Raw genomic sequence first — 27,382 nt, 5'->3', positions numbered from 1 at the left:
TACAGTACAACCACATTCAGTACAATCACATAGTCACATACAGCACAACCACATAGTCACATTCAGCACAACCACAGTCACATTCAGTCAACTGAATGATTGTAGAATAATAATAATTCCATTCACATTTGGCTACTACAAATAGCCAGTGAAATATGATACGTTTTTTGTTACTTGAGAGGAATGACTGAGAATCCACTGCCTGCCGTTGTAAACTTTCTGCACACAAATCAAACACAGTACTGACTATATCTATAAGCCTCATCCAAAGGAACGAAATTCTAAGTTGTCTGCATTGTTTCAGGCATCATCCGTTCCAAAGTCTCATCTTGTTCACTGTAAAAAATAAAAATAAAAACTCAAATAAGAGTTCCTTTTTGGACAATTCCAGGTTGTCCCTCCTTGTTTCAGTATGTTTAATCTGCCTAATGACCAGGATCCTGGTGTCTACCCAATGTGCTGAGCACTCCTCCTGGACAGAGTCCGCGCTACATTCAGCTGCTGCAACCATGGTCTCTGTGTGAAGGCACTGTTAGAGAGTCAATCAACCAGAACAAGGTTAGGAGACCAAATCTGTGTCCTAGCATTGTGAAATACTGTATATGTAATGGCCTCAATACATTAATGAAGCGCCCTTACATTCTATCCTCTTCCCATACTGAAACAACTTGTTAGGGTGAACCAAGAAGACTGACACTATATACCTTCTAAGCATGATAGTTGGCTCATGATTTGTTTCAGGACTTGTTAGGGTAAACCTATAACAGCTTCTAACCCCAAGTCATAAGACTGCTGAACAATTAATCAAATGGCCACCGGACAAGTTCAACTGTTTTATTATTTGTTACTTTAGTTTATTGGGTAAATATTCTCTTAACTCTTCTTGAACTGCACTGTTTGTTAAGGGCTTGTAAAGTAAACATTTCACGGAAAGATCTACACTTGTTGTATTCAGCGCATGTGACAAATTAAAGTTTGAGTTGATTTGATTTGACTATGTACCTTCTAAGCATGATGGTTGGCTCATGATTTGTTTGTACTGAAATCTATTCAGGGAGGATAAGGGTATATCATAGGCAGTGATGTAGTGGTAAAACCATTGACTGGTAAATGCTGATTGCCGTTCAGGATTAAAGAAGTAACGCTCCCTCTACTTTCAATGCATCTTCCACAAAAGGTGGGTAAATGCTTGAACAAAATAAAATAAAAAGTGTGTAAACAGCTTTTACATGTGTCCCCCCCCCCCCCACCACCACTGATTATAGGAGGCTTCTTCTGACAGTATTCACACCTTTCATAAGAAACCTCCAGAGAAATATTCATATTCACCGTAGCTGTCATTTAAACTTGGACTAACCTGGCCAAGGCCAAACAGTATATGGCGTTTTCTCTGGGTGTGCGGTCGCAGTGGAGAGAAAAGGCCTCCAGTGAGGTGGTGAGTATCTGGGCGGAATTTGGCGAGGCAAACACAGGTCTGAGATTGGTGTCTCTGGAAATGGGCGGGAGCGGGACTCTGCTCCTCCATTGGTTGCTGTTCTGATCCCCACTCTCATCCTCCTCACATCCCTTCCCATCCCCTCTTCTTCTCTCTTTCATCCCTCGTGGCCACAGGGTGTAGCTTCGGTAGTTGAAGAGGTTTATCCTGGGATGCCAGGGCGCGGAGCGGGCAGGATACATGAGATGGGCAGTTGATGGGGGTCAAACGTCGAGAGGCTGTGGACATCACCCTGATACCCGCCTTGGCCTCACTCCTCCTGGGCTTGGAGGACATCTTGGGGAGGGTGAAGCCGTCCACCAGGACCGTGTCGCCCACCCTGGTCCTGAACGGAGCCCTGTTGAGGCCCATGCAGTGCCTGGATGCTGCCCTCCTCTGCCCCAGCCTCACCCAGCCCTTTATCTGGAGGTATGTCCGCATGGGCAGGGCCATACCTGGGAGGACCACCACAGAGCACAGCTTGGTGGCCAGGTGACTCACACACTCCCTGTGGCCGTACTGAAGGGCGATCCTGAGGGGGTCGCGACCCTGGGGATCCCGACAGGCAAGGGTCAGAACGCTGCTGGCGATAAAGAGTTTGAGGATGGTGAGCTGGCCTCGCTTGATAGAGGCGACAGCGGGACACTTGGCGACGTCGGGGTGGGCCGTCTGGTGGCACCACTCACGGTAAGGGTGAACCCCCACCAGCTCAATGACACGCACCCCCCTCTCCAGCAGCCAGCCGGCCAGGTCCAGGTGGCCCAGAGAAGCAGCGATGTAGAGTGCCACCCGGAGCTGGAACCTGGAATAATACAGAATCAATGTATTTATAACACGTTTCAAGTTTTTTTTGTCAAGTTCACAAGATACAGTGGGTTATAAAACAGTACAGTACAAAGCTTACTTGCAAACTCTTTCCCACAATGCAGTATTAAATATCAGGGTAAGAGAAAAAACATATGAAGGAAAAAACACGAGAATATAAGCTATATACAGGGTCAGTACTATCATTGTAAGCTATATACAGGGTCAGTACTATCATTGTAAGCTATATACAGGGTCAGTACTATTATTGTAAGCTATATACAGGGTCAGTACTATCATTGTAAGCTATATACAGGGTCAGTACCATCACTGTTGATAGTAAGTCTATCATACAGTTCAGTGTGTAGATGTGTATTCTGACCTCATCACAGGTCTCTCCCTAGACAGGTGTCGTTGGACGGTCAGTCTGTGTCCCAGGAAGCAGCCTCTGAGGAACTCCGCCCACCCATCCCAGGTGTCTAACCGTAGATTAGCCCCTGAGAGACAGAGACACATGCAGGTTGTCCTCCTGGCTTCCATGAACCAAGAATGTGTTCCATACAGTCCATTTGTCTCTGTGTTACATCCATAAGGTGTTGAGCCAGAGAACCATTGATCTACTGCACAAGGAAGGCCATACCCAGGTCAATGGCGTAGTCGTGCAGCCGGTTGCAGTCGTAGAGTTGCAGGCCGGTGGGAGAGCTCAGTCTGAAGGAGCTGACGGGAAGCCCACACTGCTGGGACACCAGGGTCATGAGCCTGGCCACAGACGTACTCAGGAGAAACACAGTGCCCAAGACTGAGAGGGTCTCCCCCGTCACGGCACTGAACACACGCACCACCGGCTCCCGCTGAAGTATAAGACCATGGACATTCAGTAAATTCACTTGTTTTACATAAATACCTATGTTGTGTTTATACACCGAGTAAACAAAACATTATGAACACCGGTTCTTTCCATGACAAAGACTGACCAGGTGAATCCAGGTGAAAGCTATGATCCCTTAATGATGTCACTTGTTAAATCCACTTCAATGTAGATGAAGGGGAGCGGACAGGTTAAAGAAGGATTTTTAAGCCTTGAGACAATTGAGACATGGATTGTGTATGTGTGCCATTCAGAGGGTGAATGGGCAAGACAAAATATTTAAGTGCCTTTGAACGGGGTAGTAGGTGCCAGGTGCACCGGTTTGTGTCAAGAACTGCAATGCTGCTGGGGTTTTTCACACTCAACAGTTTCCTGTGTGGTCCACCACCCAAAGAACATCCAGCCAACTTGGCATAACTGTTGGAAGCATTGGAGTCAACATGGGCCAGCATCCCTGGGGAACGCTTTCAAACACCTTGTAGAGCCCATGCCCCAACGAATTGAGGCTGTTCTGATGGCAGAAGGCGGGGTGCAACTCAATATTAGGAAGGTGTTTCTAATGTTTGGTACACTCAGTATATATAAGTTAGGAGTCATATAATTACAGGGGTAAGATGAAGTGGCTCCTTTGCACTGATCTTAGGTCTGGTTTGTGTTTTTACTGTTAATGGTAAAGGTTAGGATTTGGTGAGAGTATGCTGATCCTAGATCTGTGCCCAAGGGCAATTTCTATCCAGAGACAAATCAAAGGTCCATGCTATTTAAACTTATAATCTACCACCATCTCGTGGCTCAAACTTGTAACAACATTTTCTAATTAATGTGCTGTACTGAGTTTTGTTCTATCACATTGAACACTAATCTGGGTGCAGATTAAATTGAACACTAATCTGGGTGAAAATTAAATTGAAGACTAATCTGGGTGCAGATTAAATTGAACACTAATCTGGGTGCAGATTAAATTGAACACTAATCTGGGTGTAAATTAAATTGAAGACTAATCTGGGTGAAAATTAAATTGAACACTAATCTGGGTGAAAATTAAATTGAAGACTAATCTGGGTGCAGATTAAATTGAACACTAATCTGGGTGAAAATTAAATTGAAGACTAATCTGGGTGCAGATTAAATTGTTAACAGAAATATTATGAATATGTATTTCAATGAACCCAAAGGGCCTCTTCTTCTCCTACTATACGGCCTGCTGTGCTCTACTGTACTCTGCTGTACTTTGCTGTACTCTGTCTGCTGTACTCTACTGTACTCTGCTGTGCTCTACTGTACTCTGCTGTACTCTGCTGTGCTCTACTGTACTCTGCTGTGCTCTACTGTACTATAAACCACTGGGTATACAGACTCTTCAGATACTGTTAGCGAACACCAGACTGAGGTCGAGGCGATTACATGGGGAAAAGGTTTATGACTGTAAGGGTGTTTGGTACAAAGGCAACACTACATCGGGCCACATTTCAGCTCTATCCCAGGTCAACCATACAATACTATAGATTTCCACTCTAGTCAACCAGCAAGAAGGAGAGACAGACAGAAGGTCTGGCTTTGACTATGTCAATGATGGGATGTGTAAGTAAGGATTAAGGAACACAAATAATCATTATTCTGATGGTTAAATTTGTACTTAGATACATAACCACTCTCCTCTGTTAGCAAATCTTCCACAGAACTTTGTGGGACAGAGTGAGTTCTGTCCCTGTCTGGCTCTGGACATGTACCCAGGGACCTCTGTACAACAACACTTCACACTCACGAAGCAGTGTTCTTACTAACCAATCACTCTACCATAACCATGGTCTCAGTATAAAGCAGTGTCCTTACTAACCAATCACTCTACCATAACCATGGTCTTGGTTGAGCAAGGGCAATATTACTTTAAGTCTCAAGCAGGGTGACCTCAACATACTATATATCACCATACTATATACCACCACACTATACAGTGGGGCAAAAAAGTATTTAGTCAGCCACCAATTGTGCAAGTTCTCCCACTTAAAAAGATGAGAGAGGCCTGTAATTTTCATCATAGGTACACTTCAACTATGACAGACAAAATGAGAGAAAAAAATCCAGAAAAATCACATTGTAGGATTTTTAATGAATTTATTTGCAAATTATGGTGGAAAATAAGTATTTGGTCACCTACAAACAAGCAAGATTTCTGGCTCTCACAGACCTGTAACTTCTTCTTTAAGAGGCTCCTCTGTCCTCCACTCGTTACCTGTATTAATGGCACCTGTTTGAATGAACTAAATCACCTAATCATACTATATATAACCATACTATATAATCATACTATATAACCATACTATATCACCATACTATATATTACCACACTCTATATCACCACACTCTATATCACCATACTATATATCACCATACTATATCACCATACTATATATCACCATAATATATATAATCATACTATATAACCATACTATATCACCATACTATATATTACCACACTCTATATCACCATACTATATATATAACCATACTATATAATCATACAATATAACCATACTATATAATCATACTATATCACCATACTATATATCACCATACTATATATCACCATACTATATATCACCACACTATATATCACCATGCTATATAATCATACTATATAACCATACTATATAATCATACTATATAACCATACTACATATCACCACGCTATATATCACCATACTATATAATCATACTATATAACCATACTATATCACCATACTATATATCACCATACTATATATCACCATACTATATATCACCACACTATATATCACCATAATACATATATAATCATACTATATAACACCATACTATATATAACCATACTATATATAACCATACTATATATCACCACACTATATATCACCATGCTATATATCACCATACTATATATAACCATACTATATATCACCATAATACATATATAATCATACTATATATAACCATACTATATATCACCATACTATATATCACTATACTATATATCACCATAATACATATATAATCATACTATATATAACCATACTATATATCACCATACTATATATCACTATACTATATATCACCATAATACATATATAATCATACTATATATAACCATACTATATATCACCATACTATATATCACCATACTATATATTACCACACTATATATCACCATACTATATAATCATACTATTTAACCATACTATATATCACCATACTATATATCACCATAATACATATATAATCATACTATATATAACCATACTATATATCACCATACTATATATCACTATACTATATATCACCATAATACATATATAATCATACTATATATAACCATACTATATATCACCATACTATATATCACCATACTATATATTACCACACTATATATCACCATACTATATAATCATACTATTTAACCATACTATATATCACCATACTATATATCACCATAATACATATATAATCATACTATATATAACCATACTATATATCACCATACTATATATCACTATACTATATATCACCATAATACATATATAATCATACTATATATAACCATACTATATATCACCATACTATATATCACCATACTATATATCACCATACTATATATCACCATAATACATATATAATCATACTATATATAACCATACTATATATCACCATACTATATATCACTATACTATATATCACCATAATACATATATAATCATACTATATATAACCATACTATATATCACCATACTATATATCACCATACTATATATCACCATACTATATAATCATACATTTTAACCATACTATATATCACCATACTATATATTACCATACTATATATAACCATACTATATAATCATACTATTTAACCATACTATATATCACCATACTATATATTACCATACTATATCACCATACTATATAATCATACATTTTAACCATACTATATATCACCATACTATATAACCATACTATATATCACCATACTATATATCACCATACTATATAACACCATACTATATATCACCATACTATATATTACCATACTATATATAACCATACTATATAATCATACTATTTAACCATACTATATAACCATACTATATATCACCATACTATATATTACCACACTATATAATCATACATTTTAACCATACTATATATCACCATACTATATATCACCATACTATATATCACCATACTATATATTACCATACTATATATCACCATACTATATAACACCATACTATATATCACCATACTATATAACCATACTATATATCACCACACTATATATCACCATACTATATATCACCATACTATATATCACCATACTATATATCACCACACTATATATCACCATGCTATATATCACCATACTATATATAACCATACTATATATCACCATAATACATATATAATCATACTATATATAACCATACTATATATCACCATACTATATATCACCATACTATATATCACCATAATACATATATAATCATACTATATATAACCATACTATATATCACCATACTATATATCACTATACTATATATCACCATAATACATATATAATCATACTATATATAACCATACTATATATCACCATACTATATATCACCATACTATATATTACCACACTATATATCACCATACTATATAATCATACTATTTAACCATACTATATATCACCATACTATATATCACCATAATACATATATAATCATACTATATATAACCATACTATATATCACCATACTATATATCACTATACTATATATCACCATAATACATATATAATCATACTATATATAACCATACTATATATCACCATACTATATATCACCATACTATATATTACCACACTATATATCACCATACTATATAATCATACTATTTAACCATACTATATATCACCATACTATATATCACCATAATACATATATAATCATACTATATATAACCATACTATATATCACCATACTATATATCACTATACTATATATCACCATAATACATATATAATCATACTATATATAACCATACTATATATCACCATACTATATATCACCATACTATATATCACCATACTATATATCACCATAATACATATATAATCATACTATATATAACCATACTATATATCACCATACTATATATCACTATACTATATATCACCATAATACATATATAATCATACTATATATAACCATACTATATATCACCATACTATATATCACCATACTATATATCACCATACTATATAATCATACATTTTAACCATACTATATATCACCATACTATATATTACCATACTATATATAACCATACTATATAATCATACTATTTAACCATACTATATATCACCATACTATATATTACCATACTATATCACCATACTATATAATCATACATTTTAACCATACTATATATCACCATACTATATAACCATACTATATATCACCATACTATATATCACCATACTATATAACACCATACTATATATCACCATACTATATATTACCATACTATATATAACCATACTATATAATCATACTATTTAACCATACTATATAACCATACTATATATCACCATACTATATATTACCACACTATATAATCATACATTTTAACCATACTATATATCACCATACTATATATCACCATACTATATATCACCATACTATATATTACCACACTATATAATCATACATTTTAACCATACTATATATCACCATACTATATATCACCATACTATATATCACCATACTATATATTACCATACTATATATAACCATACTATATAATCATACTATTTAACCATACTATATATCACCATACTATATATTACCATACTATATATAACCATACTATATAATCATACTATTTAACCATACTATATATCACCATACTATATATTACCATACTATATATAACCATACTATATATCACCATACTATATATCACCATAATACATATATAATCATACTATATAACACCATACTATATATAACCATACTATATATAACCATACTATATATCACCATACTATATATCACTATACTATATATTACCACACTATATATCACCATACTATATCACCATACTATATAATCATACTATTTAACCATACTATATATCACCATACTAAATATCACCATGCTATATATATAACCATACTTTATCACCATACTATATCACCATACTATATATTACCACACTATAAATCACCATACTATATATCACCATACTATATATAACCATAATATATATAATCATACTATATAACCATACTATATAAGCATACTATATAATCATACTATATCACCATACTATATATTACCACACTATATATCACCACACTATATATCACCATTCTATAGATTACCATACTATATATAACCATGCTATATATAACCATAATATATATAATCATACTATATAACCATACTATATAATCATACAATTTAACCATACTATATAATCATACAATTTAACCATACTATATATCACCATACTATATATTACCACACTATATATCACCATACTATATATAACCATACTATATATCACCATACTATATATAACCATACTATATATCACTATACTATATATCACACTATACTATATATCACCACACTATATCACCATACTATATCACCATACTATATAATCATACTATATATCACCATACTATATATTACCATACTATATATTACCATTCTATATATCACCATACTATATATTACCATACTATATATAACCATGCTATATATAACCATAATATATATAATCATACTATATCACCATACTATATCACCATACTATATAATCATACTATTTAACCATACTATATATCACCATACTATATATTACCATACTATATATCACCATACTATATAATCATATCACCATACTATATAATCACACTATATCACCATACTATATCACCATACTATATATCACCATGCTATATATATAACCATACTATATAACCATACTATATAACCATACTATATAACCATACTATATAACCATACTATATCACCATACTATATCACCATACTATATCACCATACTATATATCACCATGCTATATATATAACCATACTATATAATCATACTATATCACCATACTATATATCACCATACTATATATTACCATACTATATATATAACCATACTATATAACCATACTATATAACCATACTATATAACCATACTATATAACCATACTATATAACCATACTATATAACCATACTATATCACCATACTATATCACCATACTATATCACCATACTATATATCACCATGCTATATATATAACCATACTATATAATCATACTATATCACCATACTATATATCACCATACTATATATTACCATACTATATAATCATACTATATCACCATGCTATATAATCATACTATTTAACCATACTATATATCACCATACTATATATTACCATACTATATATCACCATGCTATATATATAACCATACTATATAACCATACTATATCACCATACTATATCACCATACTATATCACCATACTATATATTACCACACTCTATATCACCATAATATATCACCATACTATATCACCATACTATATCACCATACTATATATTACCACACTCTATATCACCATACTATATCACCATACTATATCACCATACTATATATTACCTCACTCTATATAATCATACTATATAACCATACTATATCACCATACTATATCACCATACTATATCACCATACTATATATTACCACACTCTATATCACCATAATATATATAATCATACTATTTAACCATACTATATAACCATACTATTTATCACCACACTATATATCACCTTACTATATATAACCATAATATATATAATCATACTATATATATACTATTATAACCATACTATATAATCATACAATTTAACCATACTACATAATCATACAATATAACCATACTATATAATCATACTATATAACCATACTATATAATCATACTATATAACCATACTATATAATCATACTATATAACCATACTATATAATCATACTATATAATCATACTATATCACCATACTATATATTACCACAATATATATAATCATACTATTTAAACATACTATATATATCACCATACTATATAACCATACTATATCACCATACTATATAACCATACTATATCACCATACTATATATTACCACACTCTATATCACCATTATATATATAATCATACTATATAACCATACTATTTAACCATACTATATATCACCACACTATATATATATCACCATACTATATATTACCACACTATATCTGAAACACTTTATGTTAATGATAGTATGAAGCTGTTTCAAGCAATAGCCAGCTCACTTTGATATGCATTTTCAAGCACGGGTAGAAACAGCTAGGTGTTCGGCTGGTACCTTCAGCAGGCAGCAGATGGCACTGCTAGGGGTGATGCCAACGTCTGTCAGGACCCAGCTGTCCCGAAGGATGGCACCAGCATAGCTCAGCTCCAGGAAGTGCCTCACCTGCTTGTCGTCTGACAGTTGCACGTGGAAGTAATCCTGCGAGTGTCCTATACAATCAGAGTGAGAGGGCTCAAAACTGATGGAGCCGTAATGGAGGGTGTCCCACACAATAATTGTAAAAGTGTGTACAATTAAGTACAATTAAGAAATAAGGCGGTGTGGTCAATATATGGCCAATATACCACGGCAAAGGGCTGTTCTCCGCAACGCGGAGGTATATTGGCCATATACCACAAACCCATCATGTGACTTTTTTTTTTTTTCAATTTAGTTGTATCCAATTGGTAGTTACAGTCTTGTCCCATTGCTACAACTCCCATATGGACTTGGGAGAGGCGAGAGCCAAGAGCCGTGCATCCTCCGAAACACAACCCAAGCCACACTGCTTCATGACACCATGCCCGCTTAACCAGCCGTGTCGACCGTGTCAGCGTGCACGGCGCTTGGCCCGCCACAGGAGTCACTAGTGCGTGATGGGACAAGAACACCCCTGCCGGCCAAACCCTCCACTAAACCGGATGATGCTGGGCCAATTGTACGCCGCCCCATGGGTCTCCCAGTCACGGCCGGCTGCGACAGAGCCTGGACTTGAACCAGGATCTCTAGTGGCACAGCTAGTACTACGCAGTGCCTTAGACCACTGCACTACTCGGGAAGCCCGAGGTGCCTTATTGCTATAGGGCAGTTAACCCACTGTTCCTAGGCCTTTATTGAAAATAAGAATTTGTTCTTAACTGACTTGCCTTGTAAAATAAAAATTTGAAGCAGAGCTTAATTTGTAAATTGGGAGGTGCCAGAACAAAGAGTGGGTGCTAGAGGGGGGGTTCTGTGGTACCAGAACTCATGAGAAAAAAAGATCACCTTTTATAATAGAGCATTGAACACATATCATCACCTGCATTGCTTGCTGTTTGGGGTTTTAGAATGGGTTTTTGTACAGCACTTTGAGATATCAGCTGATGTACGAAGGGCTATATAAATAAATTTGATTTGATATCATCACATTTGGGTAGAGCCACTTATAAAAGGTGCACGCACACATGGGGAACATTTTTAGTAGCCTAGGGTCCGGGAAAGTGTTGGCCTTTTTAAAACCGCATTTCGTGCAATTCTACATCCTTTTACATGACTGGAGACTTTGGCATTATCTTTTTTTTAATCCGCACAAATGATCGAAATGGCAGGCTACTTTGACACTGACAAACTTAGTATCTGAGATCAATAAAAACGACTTTGTCTTGAATCCATCAATAGCCTATAGGCCTAGGTTTATGGAGAAACATATAGTAGGCTACAATATGAGGAGGAAATTAGTCCTAAAAATGCTTTCCAGTTTCACTGACTCACCCAATGATGCGCAGCTCACTCGCTGGAGATTGTCGATGCGCTCGTGTCAAAAGCCTATCTCTCCCTCTCTCTGTTTTGTAAAACAATGTTTGGGAGTTGATCAAATATTTTGGTAGTCTACAGCATAGTCTTATCTTTTCAGCAAGAGTCATTGCTTTTCAATCTGTGTTTTCCCTCGATTGTATTTGAAATATTGCAAAAGGCCTGTTTTGTCTGCCTGCTGTTTTTTCACTGACAGATTTGCCTCGCGTTCCCGACTGTAGGCTATTCTTTGTTATTGGGCTACAATCCGCAGCTAGGCTATTTAAAAAAGAAGCTATTGGTCCTCTGTAGCTAAATTATAGGGCTTCTCGTGACGTATTAGGCTATTCTGAATGATTTAATTTATTTCTGAACAGACATCAGTAATTCCGTAACTTTAGAAAATTCCTCCAGAACCCTTCATGCAGCTATGATTCTATAAGGAAACAAATTATGAAGTGCAACTCTGGAGAGATGAGGGGGCAGGATAATTGACGAAGAGGCAACTCGAATGAACTTTGATCGCTTTTATTATAATTGTTACATAGCAAAAAGTGAAAATTATTTTTCATGGCACGAGAGGTACCGGATTCGGCCAAGTAGGTTCCGGAACAAAACAGTCCAGAACGGAACGGTGCCGGATCCTGTTCTGTCATGATCCTGCTCAAAATTAAGCACTGATTTGAAGTACCTAGGCCTCTACCTGCTGAGTATAAAGATTATTAAACTAGATTCAGTGGGCTTGTCATTCACAGTACTGATGAAAAATCAAGTACAGTTGATCTAAATGTGGATATACGAGGACATCTAGTGTTCACCGGATTTATTTAAAAATTCATGCAAGCTATCTTTACACTAGCATGCGATGCCATATATTTGACGCAGGTATTTATTTTTCAACATGTATTGTCATTGACTGGAACAAAATATAATTGTATGAGCTATGCCTCTGTGTCCCGGCGTTGTTGTACCCCTCTACTATCTGGCTTGGTGGGGCGATCTCGTTCTGCATGCCTGCTTCACTGAGATACAATGTGTCGTCATGCATTTGTGCATGCACGCTGTTAACGGTCATACCCGTCTTGCTAGCTAATTTAGCTAGCTCATCAACCAGTATTTTATTTGCTTTTTCTGCACGATAGCACTTATTAAAGCCTTGAAACTCATGGGGACCTCACTGTTACCACGGGTCATCGAGCTAGCCCTTATTTGGCAGCAGGGTTGCATCGGTTTCCACTGGATGTGACAGCTTGTTAGGCTGGCTAGCTAGGTAGCTAATTCGCTAACGCGAACTGTTTATCACGTAGCAGCCTATGCTGACTAGCATCGCTAGCAACTAGCTAACATGGATAAAGTCTAGTCGTGGGTCCACAGAATCAAACAAATGGTACTGAACTGATGACAAAATCATGTTTAGAAATTGTAGTAGCTATTTATGTTTTTGTTGTTGTTGTTGTTGCTTAATGACTTTGCGAATATCATATTTTTTGTCATTTAACTACCGGTATGTATTTAATCCGGTTTCGGCATGAGAAAAGTATTAATCGCAAATTCCAGCACTAACGGATACCGGGAAAAATAAATATGAGAACCGGTCACGAATGCGGAGCCACGCCCTAAAATAACACGTGATCACAAGGCGTTTGTGACGCATTCATGCGTTCCAATTTTGTCATAATTGTCTGTAGGTTCTAAATTGCTTATGAGCTTGGCTGCCCTTCAGAAAGTAGCTGATTCTTGTACTTTACAGCTGTATTTTCCTACAGTTACTAATAATACTAGCAACAAAACAGATTTCATTCCTTAAAATGATATTGCCAGATGGAAGAAAATAATAAGGTAGGCCTAAACTGTAATAAGATATACCTTAAAGACTGCTTGTGTTTAATCCTGAATCCAGTTGCCCCTCTTGTACTGGGATAAAACAATAGGCAAGCCATGAACCTTATGGAGGAGTACATGTGTTTTGTAGACACACCTGGGTTCTAGACTGGCTGAGGTAAACATTTTAGGAAAGCCTGGGTTTTTAATATCGAAGTCATTCTAAGGGGTAGGTTTGACAAAGCAAATGAGTGAGTGAGTCTTTGACATGAAGACAGTGGTTAGATTCTGCCATTGGGACTGCTCTGATGTTTCCATTCTCTCCTGGTTATGACCATAGAGCCTTGTCCCAGTCTCTAGACCTGCCTGTCTGTGTGATGGATGACCACCTGACCTCTGAAGCTGTCAATGAGATGGTAAGTTGACCTTGTCATTTCAGTGATGCTATCATTGGCAATGTTGACGTACCACAACCATCTCTGTTGTGTTGCAGTTGTTTAATTGGCCCAACGTTGCCAATGCTCCTCCCCTCTTTAACAGTTAATAATTATTTCAGTATGATATTTGTTGTTAATTAAGTTTGATTATTTGCAATATAATTACATTTCTACCAGGAGCAGAGCAATTCTACCAGGAGCAGAGCAACCTCAGTGATGGAAACCACAGAAGAGGGAAAGCTCAACAATGTGGAACATCTGACACTTATGGACTTCCTTCAAAACCTAACTGAGAAGTATGTTCTGTTTTCTTTGGTACTATCACACCTTCAAGGAAATAGGATCAAATTAGAAACTGATCAATCGGAAAAAAATGTTCAGTGCTAGAAAAGTTGTCACATTGCAATTTTGCCAAAACAACTGACACAAAGCAAGTATAACTTCACGATCAGGCAAATAATTAAATAAAAACTATTCTGCCACGCATCCTGATATGACAACATTTATAACAATATTGTTTTCAGGCAATGGAGGGGGATTTGTGAGGGCATGTTTGACCCGGTAAGATCATGTTACTGACAATTTAATCAGATTACCATGAAAACTCTGCCTAATGTTTAACCTTGTTCATAAGCTTTTGAAAGACGCACTATGCAACATTTTAAAACACTTCTTCTGTTTCTGGAATACAGCTGACAAAACAACAGCTTGCCGGCTTGTGTCTGAGGATTGTCCAGTTTTTATCGGACAAGCTGATGCAGATCATCATCCCAGGTCTTTACGAACTACTGGGCATCCAAGATGCTGCCTCCTCTCCATTGTCACAGAGATCTCTCACAGCGTCACTCACCAGTCTGTTAGACGATAAGACTAACACCAAGTCCCGCGTGAGATTTACTGAGGCTGGTGTACCTAAGAGGCCAGGCAGTCGAAAGTCTTACAATAGCTTTCGCATCCCGACTCCCTACCCTTCCTCCAACTGTATGGAGCAGGAAGAGGAAGAAGAACAGGAATCACAACTTAAGTTCAAGGAGATTTACCTGACTAAGGGCAGTCTGGGCTGTGGAAGCTACCTGCCCAAGGGGGCCATGAGGTATGTTCTTAAAGGGAAATTTAACAACTTCATATTCATCTCCAGCATCACCATATGTGAAAATTACACATTTCCATGCTTTGTAGTAAAAAAAATATAGAGGGTCGTAACTGTTTCCAATAGTGCTGAGAAATTAGTGCTTTTTGAGGTTGGTTTGGTTTCCATTCAAATATTTAAAAAATAATCACGGTTTTGGATTTCAATACTTTTTTTAGACATTGAATGCACTATGGATTATGTGTGTTGAATGCTGTAACAACACATAATAAAACAATGAATAAAAGTCCCATGATGGTAGTGACTGTCCATTACTGTTTATGACTTATCAACCATCATTTACTTTCTCATATAAAATATTTATTTGATGACTTTATTATTTCATTCCAAGTCATCAACTCATCTCTATGGAGCTGCTGCTTATCCTGTCTGACAAAATCACTATTTTAGTAGTTCTTCTAAGTAAATAAGACCTACTTTTATGACCGCTGAACACCAACTGTCAATCACTTAGATCATGTATTTCCAGGTAGAGAATCCTCGCAACGCAACTGCTTTTTATCTCTCTCATGCATTCTCTCGTCTCTCCGTCTCAGTCAATGAGGTTTCCGTATCTGCTCCACACAGAGTGGACAAGCAAGTGGGCGTGCAATGGATTATGGGAATTAATTGCCATATTTTCTGTGCTAAACTATGTAGAATATTGGCCTGTTGGAAACTACAACTCCCTACTACATTGCATAGTTCGTGCTTGATCTGATTTATCTCTACAGAAACTGAGCATCGAGCTCACAGAAGAAGAAAAAAATTAACTATATGGAATTCAAATAATTGAGCCGACGTCGGTCAATTAATTGTTTAAAAACCGAAAAATAACAAAAATGTTGGTTAAATGCTCAGCTCTAGATTCTAATGACATCATCAGTGTGCATCGTGTGATTTTAACCAATTATGAGTAGGCATTTCCTACTAATTGGTTGATGATGTCATAGAAAACACTTATCTTCCTCTTTCTTTTTTTACTACAAAACATAGAAATTACCGTTTTTCACATATGCTGATGTAGGGGTGGTGCTGGAGATGATGAATATGAAGTTGAAACATTTAGAAATTTCCCTTTAACATTTCTTCAAACTGCCTTGTATTTATGATTGTCCTTGAAGTTATTAGAAGTTACAGTATTTGAAGTTTATAGCAATTTGGATTTTTGTAGAGGATAGATATTGCCAGGATAGATAGATATCTACACGCCAGTTTCAATACAAATGACTTATACAAAATACATTTTATTGGGCTTTAGAAATTAAGCAGTTAGGCTGACATCACACTAAGGTTTTTTCTCAGAGAAACAGCAGCGTTTTCCTCATTGTTTTCAATGGTGCAGATGTATTTGACACACTGAATGTGCATCACAGCCTTACATATTATTTGTTTGACTTTGATGATTTCTGCGGTTTTTTTTCCCAAGGACTCTAACCTCTCTGTCTGATGTGCAGAAGAAAACAACCAACTCTGAGACGCTACAAGTCCTCTTAGGTGTCTCAGAGGACACCCTTGTCACCTGTGTGCAGGACAGCCTGCAATGTTCTCTCTCCAAACTTGCATGCATGTCCAATTCTCCATCTGGAAGTGCAGGCTCTATGATGCTAACCCCTGCTGTAATGGCAGAGTTGGCTAAAGATGTCAAGTCGGCCTTATCAGTGGTCGTTAAGAGTGCCTCCGCAAGTCAAACCTCTCTAGTGACACCGGTAAGGGGAGACTCACAGACCAAGGTGACTGAGAGCATGGTGAGAGAGCTGGCTTTTAAACTTGAAAAAGTTGACCAAGAGAGCAAGAGTCTAACAGGGCAAGTCATGACCACCATCTCTGACACAATGGTGGCTTTTGTTGACGAGAACGAACAGAATTTGCTGGAAGATCTGAAGGACAAGATCACGTTTTTGGCATCGCATGTTGGCTTCATTGAGGATCTTGATGCCCTGATAAGGAAATACAAGAGCAGCTACAATATTAGTGAATCTGGTTCCTCCTGCACGCTCACATCTAAGAGCATCCAAAAACTCTCTAGCCGGGAGTTTCAAACATCAGCAATACAAGCAGTGAGTGGAGTTCTTGCCAAAAAAGTCAGTAGTTTGAGCTTTCCTAGTTCAGTCATTCAGTCTGAGTTAACAGGTGCTGTATCAGGTCAAACATTGTCTGGCATTGTAAAGACAGAGTCAATTCACCCAGTGGGCTCAGCAGCGTCAGTAGTTGTTAAGACTTTCGTGTCAGATATGAAGTCCTTGGCTGAATCTGAAGAGAGTCCCCAACAGAAGAGTGCCTGGTCTGCTGCTGTTCACATTTACCACAGCATCCAAAACAACTTGAAAGATTATTTCGACAAGCTTCAGCGATTTGCCCTAAAGAGCATTGTCACATCTGATGACAACATCACAAATTCTGAGTTTAAGGAGACAGTTCCACTTCCTTGCTTAGACATGAAATATAGGCCCAGTAAGAGTGAGCCTCAGTTGCCAGAGTCCACTGGTGAAGTTACTTTACAAAGAGGCCTAAGTGAGAGCTCAAAACTTCTTTGGGCAAAAACTGAGTCAGAAGAAAGCAAGCTCCTTCTGACAACTTGCACCAAAGAAGTCATCTCAGAGCTTCTGGTCTTGTACAACACTGAGATGTCAAAGGAGGACCCCCTGTACACTGTTGGAGAAAAAGGATCAGGCTTCTCTATTGAGAGAGAGACATTTGTAGAGGGTGTTCTGGCTCAGCTTGGGGATATTGCCCATTCCAGGGCCTCATCACCAATAGTATGTGAGTTCCCCTGTCAAATTGAGGACAGCAGAAGTAAGGCCACAGCTTCTTTGACCAGTCTGTTAGATTGTATTAGAAAACTCTCAAGTGAGGAATTTAAGAGAAATGCCACTCAAGCAGTGAGTGAGTTCCTAGTTAAAAAGTCCACCAGTAGCTTAACTAGTGCAAAGCCTGCTTATTCTGTAGCATCCAGGTCTTGTTCCATTCAAAACCAGTACACATGGTCAAAGGATATTTGTGCGGATTCTGCTGCCTTTGGCATCATTGAAACATTTGTGGAAGACCTGCAGAGCTCGGCGCAACCTGCAGAAGTAGAGGAGAGAGAACCTGACCTCCAGGAAAATGCACAAAAGCTACAGAGCAGGATCTGGTCTGCTACCACTAGTTTATATAACAATATTAAGAAGACATTAAAGGACTTCATCATTCATCAGCGGAGGTCAGACATGCTGAGCAGAATGTCTAGTCATATACCCACAGAGGACTCTGGACATCTTGGGACTAAGGAGCACATTTGTTTGGCAAGCCAGGACTTGAGGCAAGCTAGTAAGAGTGTGCCTCACTTGCACAGTTTGAACCTTGAAGTGGCTCTACACAGGGGTGTCAGCGAGAGTTCAAAACTTCTCTGGACTGAAACAGACGAGGCTCTACTGACCAATAGTACCAAAGAGGTCATTTCAACAATCTTGACCTCATGCGAGGATCAGGCATCAAATGCACCTTGCTTCTCCACAGTAGGAAAGAAAATATCTGATATGTCCCTTGAGGTCAACATATTGGTAGGTGGTGTTCTGTCTCAGCTGAAGGACATCTCCTTGTCAAGGTCCCCAACACCATGTGAAGACATGTTTGAACGTCTCCAAGGTTCTCCTGAGCGAACCTCTCCAGTAAGTCTAGATTGCAGCACGGCTGCCTCCAAAGGCATTGCATCTTCCCACAGTCTTTCAACAAAGAGCCTCCAAAAACGTTCTAGTCATGAGTTCCAAACCAAAGCTGAGAAAGGAGTGAGTGAGGTCCTCTCTAGATCATTTAACATTGCGGAGGAAGGTACAACAGATAAGTACCTCCAGTCTGTATCTACATCCACCACATCTACTGATATTATACAAACCATGGTGAAAGACCAGCAGGAGCTCACCCAGACCACCCAATCATCTGACATGGTATCTGGAACCTCCCTGCTCACCACTGGACAGGTTTCTGAGAAAAGAATCTGGTCTGTTGCTCGTAACATCTACTACAGTCTGCAAAGTAAGATTACGGAGTTTCTCAGAAAAGATCTTCAAAGATCAGACACAACACTTGGTTCAATCCAAATCTTTACATATCAAAGCAGTCCTGCTTCACAAAGAGCAAGTCTCGGCCATCTTGAGGTCAACCAGAGCAGTGTTACACCTGGTGGAAACGATGCCTGTGTGGACATTCCGCACAAATTACTACCTAAAACCACTGAGCTCTCAGGATCCATGCTGGAGGATATTGGCACGATCCGTTGTAGGAGTGCTGACAGCCAAAATACAAGAAATACCTCTTCTTCACGCTCTTCTATCTCTCTAACACCTACTTCAAAATTAAGGCAGTCGAAATGGCACTTTGCTTTACCCGGGACTCCCATCCCCACTGAGTTTCCTGCTCAGATTGACTTTCCCATTGTTAGAAACACAATCATTGAGGACTTCTTTCACACAGAGGACTTACTTCCTGTAACCTTTGTGGACAAAGTCAGGCAAGCTGCTGGGGTGGTAGTGGACATTATGGTGGAAAGTGTTGAGAACACACAGGAAAATGGACAGGGTGCTTCTCATCTTGACGACCTCCGATCTGCTGTTAGGAAATTGAGAAAAATCATTTCCACTTGGACCATCCACATTTTCAGCCATGAATTGGTGGATAAAGTGATAGCCATTCAGGACAGCCACAGCACTCCACAGGTCTTAACATTGGAAGCAGCCAAAAGTGCTTCAGACTCCATTCTTTCAAGGCTGAAATGGGGAAAGGAACAATGTGCCATATCCAAGGAGCTCTCCTCTCAGCTTCTCCAGATATTTGCTGAAGAGACAGTGAAGTGCTTCCTGAGACAGTGGTCAGATGAGTATGAAAACATAAACTTTGATGTTTCAGTCCAGAACGATCCAAAGACTTCTACTTGCATGGTCATTCTTCAAATGATCACCAAAGCCACTGCTAAATGTTATTTTGAGTCCGCTACCAGCGTGGCCACCAGTGACATTGTAGAAGGCGTGTTTGATTTGGAAAGGGATACCATCAGCAGTACTGGAGAGCAGGTCCTCACCTTCAATACAAAGGTATAGTACACATACATCTTTCATAAATAACACTGCTGTTGACCTTTTATATGATTCTTTGTGTCATGGCATTGCACTGCTTCTTTGCAGTTGATATGCTGTACTTTAAGATATCGAAAACATTTCAGTTTGTTTTAATGTGCCTTTTCCTACCAACCAGGGTTCCAAGAAAGTTAGTAAGAACCTCTGTCCTCAAGAGTCTCTGGAGTACCAGCCTCAGAACATTTCCCCTACTGTGTACTTTACAGGTAAGCCCTGCTGCTGTTTAGACTGCTGCTCAGTCAAGACTGAGACATTATCCCTTTACCATTCCACTAATTCATTTGGAAAGACGTTGTACTCCTCTGAGTTGTTACCTATGACATACTGTACTGTGGGCTGGGTGGTAGCCTAGTGGGTTAAGAGGTTGGGCCAGTAACCGATAGGTTGCTGGTTCAGAATCCCTGAGTTCACGAGGCAAAATCTGTCAATGTGCTCTTGAGCAAGGCACTTAATCCTAATTGCTCCTTGTAAGTCTCTCTGGATAAGAGTGTCTGATAAATGAGTAAAAATGTAAATTGATGGCATGCTGGATGGTCTTTCGTTGCAGAGACGATGACAACATCTCATGGCTCCTTTTCTCCAGAGGGATTTTATGATATCGCATCGTCCTTCCCACTTGAAGAGAAGAGTCGCAAACCCTCCCTTTTCACCAGATTGTCTAGATCCATCACGAAAGGCTTTCTCAGCCCATTCAAATCTTCAAGGAAAACCAAATTATTTAAATAAATTCCTCATTATAACAACGAGAACATTCATTTGTTCAGATGAGAATCTAATCGTATTGGTCACATACGCCGAAAACAACTGTGAGATGCTTTATTACGAGCCCATTCCCAACAATGCAGAGTTAAAAAGTAAGACAATATTTTCTAAATAGTAACACAATAACAATAACAAGGCTATATACAAGGAGTACCAGTACCGAGTCAATGTGCATGGGTGGGAGGTAGTTGAGGTAATACAGTATGTACATGTAGGTAAGGGTAAAAGTGACTAGGCAATCAGGATAGATAATAAACACAGTAGCAGCAGCTAGTGTGAAAGTCGGTCAGTGTCACAGTGAATGTGTGGGTAGAGTGTAGTGAGTGTGCATCGAGCCAATTCAAGAGAGTCAGTGGAAAACAATTAGAAAAATACATCAATAACAAAGGGGGTCAATGCAAATAGTGCAGGTGGCCATTTAATTAACGTTCATCAGTCTGATGACTTGGGGGTAGAAGCTGTTCAGCAGTCTAATGACTTGGGGGTAGAAACTGTTCAGCAGTCTAATGACTTGGGGGTAGAAACTGTTCAGCAGTCTAATGACTTGGGGGTAGAAGCTGTTCAGCAGTCTAATGGCTTGGGGGTAGAAGCTGTTCAGCAGTCTTATGGCTTGGGGGTAGAAGCTGTTCAGCAGTCTTATGGCTTGGGGGTAGAAGCTGTTCAGCAGTCTAATGACTTGGGGGTAGAAGCTGTTCAGCAGTCTAATGACTTGGGGGTAGAAGCTGTTCAGCAGTCTAATGACTTGGGGGTAGAAGCTGTTCAGCAGTCTAATGAGTTGGGGGTGGAAGCTGTTCAGCAGTCTAATGACTTGGGGGTAGAAGCTGTTCAGCAGTCTAATGACTTGAGGGTGGAAGCTGTTCAGCAATCTTATGACTTGGGGGTAGAAGCTGTTCAGCAGTCTAATGACTTGAGGGTAGAAGCTGTTCAGCAGTCTAATGACTTGGGGGTAGAAGCTGTTCAGCAGTCTAATGACTTGGGGGTAGAAGCTGTTCAGCAGTCTAATGACTTGGGGGTAGAAGCTGTTCAGCAGTCTAATGAGTTGGGGGTGGAAGCTGTTCAGCAGTCTAATGACTTGGGGGTAGAAGCTGTTCAGCAGTCTAATGACTTGGGGGTAGAAGCTGTTCATCAGTCTAATGACTTGGGGGTAGAAGCTGTTCATCAGTCTAATGACTTGGGGGTAGAAGCTGTTCAGCAGTCTAATGACTTGAGGGTAGAAGCTGTTCAGCAGTCTAATGACTTGAGGGTAGAAGCTGTTCAGCAGTCTAATGACTTGGGGGTAGAAGCTGTTCAGCAGTCTAATGACTTGGGGGTAGAAGCTGTTCAGCAGTCTAATGACTTGGGGGTAGAAGCTGTTCAGCAGTCTAATGAGTTGGGGGTGGAAGCTGTTCAGCAGTCTAATGACTTGGGGGTAGAAGCTGTTCAGCAGTCTAATGACTTGAGGGTGGAAGCTGTTCAGCAATCTAATGACTTGGGGGTAGAAGCTGTTCAGCAGTCTAATGACTTGGGGGTAGAAGCTGTTCAGCAGTCTAATGAGTTGGGGGTGGAAGCTGTTCAGCAGTCTAATGACTTGGGGGTAACAGCTGTTCAGCAGTCTAATGACTTGGGGGTAGAAGCTGTTCAGCAGTCTAATGACTTGAGGGTGGAAGCTGTTCAGCAGTCTAATGACTTGGGGGTGGAAGCTGTTCAGCAGTCTAATGACTTGAGGGTGGAAGCTGTTCAGCAATCTAATGACTTGGGGGTAGAAGCTGTTCAGCAGTCTAATGACTTGGGGGTAGAAGCTGTTCAGCAGTCTAATGAGTTGGGGGTGGAAGCTGTTCAGCAGTCTAATGACTTGGGGGTAGAAGCTGTTCAGCAGTCTAATGACTTGGGGGTAGAAGCTGTTCAGCAGTCTAATGACTTGAGGGTGGAAGCTGTTCAGCAGTCTAATGACTTGGGGGTAGAAGCTGTTCAGCAGTCTAATGACTTGGGGGTAGAAGCTGTTCAGCAGTCTAATGACTTGGGGGTAGAAGCTGTTCAGCAGTCTAATGACTTGGGGGTAGAAGCTGTTAAGGAGCCTTTTGTCCCAGACTTGGTGCTCTCGCATCGCTTGCCGTGTGGTAGCAGAGTGAACAGTCTATGACTTGGGTGGTTGGAGCCTTTTGCCAATCATTTACATACCACTTGCTTTATTTTTATTTGATTTGATGTCATATTGTAAACGTATGTATCTGTTTTGCTGAAAATATGATTTTGAAAACAATGAATGTCTACAAGTGCTTCATAAAACAGTTATATTTATTTTTGTATTTTCAAAAGACAGCAAATAGCCAATCAAGTATCAACATAAGTGAAATGAAAGACAGATTTAATTTTCAGTGAATAATTGTCTTGTCCAGTGAGCAACTCAATGACAGCGATTCAATGACATCATTAGATCACCTCCAAGAAGCATCTTCAACGTTCACCTGACAACCCATTGGATAAGACACATACACTAACCAAGTGTTTCTTACCTGTCAAGAAGGTTGAGATCAGAAGCTTCTTCAATACCCCAGAAATGGAAAGGCTTTGAGACAAAGACAATCAACTGTCCAGATAATGCACATACACTAACCCGGATGTTCTACTTGCCCCACTGAGTTACAGTAAAGTTATCATTTATGCATGGGTCCACGATCCACTCATAGCTCTCACAGCTATCTGACAGTTCTCAGAATACTAAGGAAGAAGTGTGTGATATTGGATTTGGTATCCTTCCCACTCCCAAGTGATTGGGAGTCCCATATTGTGCCGCATAATTGGCCCAGCGTCGTCCGGGTTTGGCCATCATTGTAAATAAGAATTTGTTCTTAACCGACTTGTCTAGTGAAATAAAGGTTAAATAAAAAATAAACTATTTAAGCTGTCTGCTATGTTGCTGTGTAAATCCACACACTGCAGGGGAATGATGACACATGCTGTGCTAACACATCGTCACAGTAGTTGTCAGTTTTGTAACGTAAATAAAGAGTTTGTCAAATACTCTGTGAAATACAGTATGTATTATTTTCCCATAATGCCATTATTTCATGTCTTGTGGTATTTTTAGCATTTTTCCCCCCTTATGTATCAGGTGTATTATTTTGACACTGCACAGACTCATTTAAATGAGCAATAATGATCCACATCTTAATAAAAGAGTTTTAAGGCAGCAGTGTTCATACTGTATTTTACATTGATTTCAACCACTATAGGTCTTCATCAGCAAGTGAGGATTTCTATGGATAAAAACTAGTGTTAAGTGTGGGGGGGGGGGGCCTCAATTAGACCCATGTCAAACACTTACAATCACGTACAGTACAACCACATTCAGTACAATCACATAGTCACATACAGCACAACCACATAGTCACATTCAGTACAATCACATAGTCACATTCAGTACAATCACATACAGTACAACCACATAGTCACATTCAGTACAACCACATAGTCACATACAGCACAACCACAGTCACATTCAGTCAACTGAATGATTGTAGAATAATAATAATTCCATTCACATTTGGCTACTACAAATAGCCAGTGAAATATGATACGTTTTTTGTTACTTGAGAGGAATGACTGAGAATCCACTGCCTGCCGTTGTAAACTTTCTGCACACAAATCAAACACAGTACTGACTATATCTATAAGCCTCATCCAAAGGAACGAAATTCTAAGTTGTCCGCATTGTTTCAGGCATCATCCGTTCCAAAGTCTCATCTTGTTCACTGTAAAAAATAAAAATAAAAACTCAAATAAGAGTTCCTTTTTGGACAATTCCAGGTTGTCCCTCCTTGTTTCAGTATGTTTAATCTGCCTAATGACCAGGATCCTGGTGTCTACCCAATGTGCTGAGCACTCCTCCTGGACAGAGTCCGCGCTACATTCAGCTGCTGCAACCATGGTCTCTGTGTGAAGGCACTGTTAGAGAGTCAATCAACCAGAACAAGGTTAGGAGACCAAATCTGTGTCCTAGCATTGTGAAATACTGTATATGTAATGGCCTCAATACATTAATGAAGCGCCCTTACATTCTATCCTCTCCCCATACTGAAACAACTTGTTAGGGTGAACCAATAAGACTGACACCTGATACCTTCTAAGCATGATAGTTGGCTCATGATTTGTTTCAGGACTTGTTAGGGTAAACCTATAACAGCTTCTAACCCCAAGTCATAAGACTGCTGAACAATTAATCAAATGGCCACCGGACAAGTTCAACTGTTTTATTATTTGTTACTTTAGTTTATTGGGTAAATATTCTCTTAACTCTTCTTGAACTGCACTGTTTGTTAAGGGCCTGTAAGTAAAGTATTTCACGGAAAGATCTACACTTGCTGTATTCAGCGCATGTGACAAATAAAGTTTGAGTTGATTTGATTATGTACCTTCTAAGCATGATGGTTGGCTCATGATTTGTTTGTACTGAAATCTATTCAGGGAGGATAAGGGTATATCATAGGCAGTGATGTAGTGGTAAAACCATTGACTGGTAAATGCTGATTGCCGTTCAGGATTAAAGAAGTAACGCTCCCTCTACTTTCAATGCATCTTCCACAAAAGGTGGGTAAATGCTTGAACAAAATAAAATAAAAAGTGTGTAAACAGCTTTTACATGTGTTCCCCCCCCACCACCACTGATTATAGGAGGCTTCTTCTGACAGTATTCACACCTTTCATAAGAAACCTCCAGAGAAATATTCATATTCACCGTAGCTGTCATTTAAACTTGGACTAACCTGGCCAAGGCCAAACAGTATATGGCGTTTTCTCTGGGTGTGCGGTCGCAGGGGAGAGAAAAGGCCTCCAGTGAGGTGGTGAGTATCTGGGCGGAGTTTGGCGAGGCAAACACAGGTCTGAGATTGGTGTCTCTGGAAATGGGCGGGAGCGGGACTCTGCTCCTCCATTGGTTGCTGTTCTGATCCCCACTCTCATCTTCCTCACATCCCTTCCCTGCACATCCCCTCTTCTTCTCTCTTTCATCCCTCGTGGCCACAGGGTGTAGCCGCCTCGCTTCGCGGGCCGCCTCGCTTCGCGTTCCTAGGAAACTA

General features: G+C 38.6%; 2 protein-coding genes across 5 annotated transcripts; one reads left to right on the top strand and one right to left on the bottom strand.

Moving 5' to 3' along the window:
• Positions 1-1,247: 1,247 nt before the first annotated feature.
• Positions 1,248-27,382, bottom strand: LOC118936489 (protein ANKUB1-like). 2 transcript variants are annotated; one of them, XM_036987965.1, is made up of 5 exons: positions 27,071-27,382; positions 11,593-11,736; positions 2,919-3,129; positions 2,661-2,775; positions 1,248-2,276 (listed from the first exon to the last, which is right to left on the bottom strand). In XM_036987965.1, exons 1-5 carry the CDS (start codon positions 27,236-27,238, stop codon positions 1,559-1,561), a joined length of 1,356 nt encoding a protein of 451 aa, XP_036843860.1. In that variant the 5' UTR covers positions 27,239-27,382; the 3' UTR covers positions 1,248-1,558. The 2 variants fall into 2 exon arrangements, with proteins under 2 accessions (XP_036843860.1, XP_036843909.1); XM_036988014.1 differs by lacking the exon at positions 27,071-27,382 and adding an exon at positions 13,048-13,363 and having other exon boundaries at positions 11,540-11,736.
• On the top strand, positions 14,623-22,417 carry LOC110514907. 3 transcript variants are annotated; one of them, XM_036987566.1, is made up of 8 exons: positions 14,623-14,907; positions 15,230-15,305; positions 15,504-15,622; positions 15,851-15,887; positions 16,019-16,100; positions 17,885-21,524; positions 21,685-21,772; positions 22,114-22,417. In XM_036987566.1, the coding sequence occupies exons 6-8, from the start codon at positions 18,024-18,026 to the stop codon at positions 22,290-22,292; spliced, it is 3,768 nt and encodes a 1,255-aa protein (XP_036843461.1). In that variant the 5' UTR covers positions 14,623-14,907; positions 15,230-15,305; positions 15,504-15,622; positions 15,851-15,887; positions 16,019-16,100; positions 17,885-18,023; the 3' UTR covers positions 22,293-22,417. The 3 variants fall into 3 exon arrangements, with proteins under 3 accessions (XP_036843461.1, XP_036843516.1, XP_036843424.1); XM_036987621.1 differs by having other exon boundaries at positions 14,623-15,305; XM_036987529.1 differs by lacking the exons at positions 14,623-14,907; positions 15,230-15,305; positions 15,504-15,622; positions 15,851-15,887 and having other exon boundaries at positions 15,910-16,100.

Source organism: Oncorhynchus mykiss, chromosome 1, assembly GCF_013265735.2.
Source record: "Oncorhynchus mykiss isolate Arlee chromosome 1, USDA_OmykA_1.1, whole genome shotgun sequence".
Lineage (NCBI taxonomy): Eukaryota > Metazoa > Chordata > Actinopteri > Salmoniformes > Salmonidae > Oncorhynchus > Oncorhynchus mykiss.
This window is presented reverse-complemented; position numbering and strand designations above follow the sequence as displayed.

Coding starts and splice junctions, on each gene's coding strand:
- LOC110514907 (XM_036987529.1), top strand. CDS start 15,940: ATGTTTAACCTTGTTCATAAGCTTTTGAAAGACGCACTATGCAACATT. Junction 16,101..17,884: donor GATGCAGATCATCATCCCAG/GTCTTTACGAAC, acceptor TTTTTTCCCAAG/GACTCTAACCTCTCTGTCTG. Junction 21,525..21,684: donor TCCTCACCTTCAATACAAAG/GTATAGTACACA, acceptor CCTACCAACCAG/GGTTCCAAGAAAGTTAGTAA.
- LOC118936489 (XM_036987965.1), bottom strand. CDS start 27,238: ATGGAGGAGCAGAGTCCCGCTCCCGCCCATTTCCAGAGACACCAATCT. Junction 11,737..27,070: donor TACTGTTTGGCCTTGGCCAG/GTTAGTCCAAGT, acceptor GGACACTCGCAG/GATTACTTCCACGTGCAACT. Junction 2,776..2,918: donor CGACTACGCCATTGACCTGG/GTATGGCCTTCC, acceptor TCTGTCTCTCAG/GGGCTAATCTACGGTTAGAC.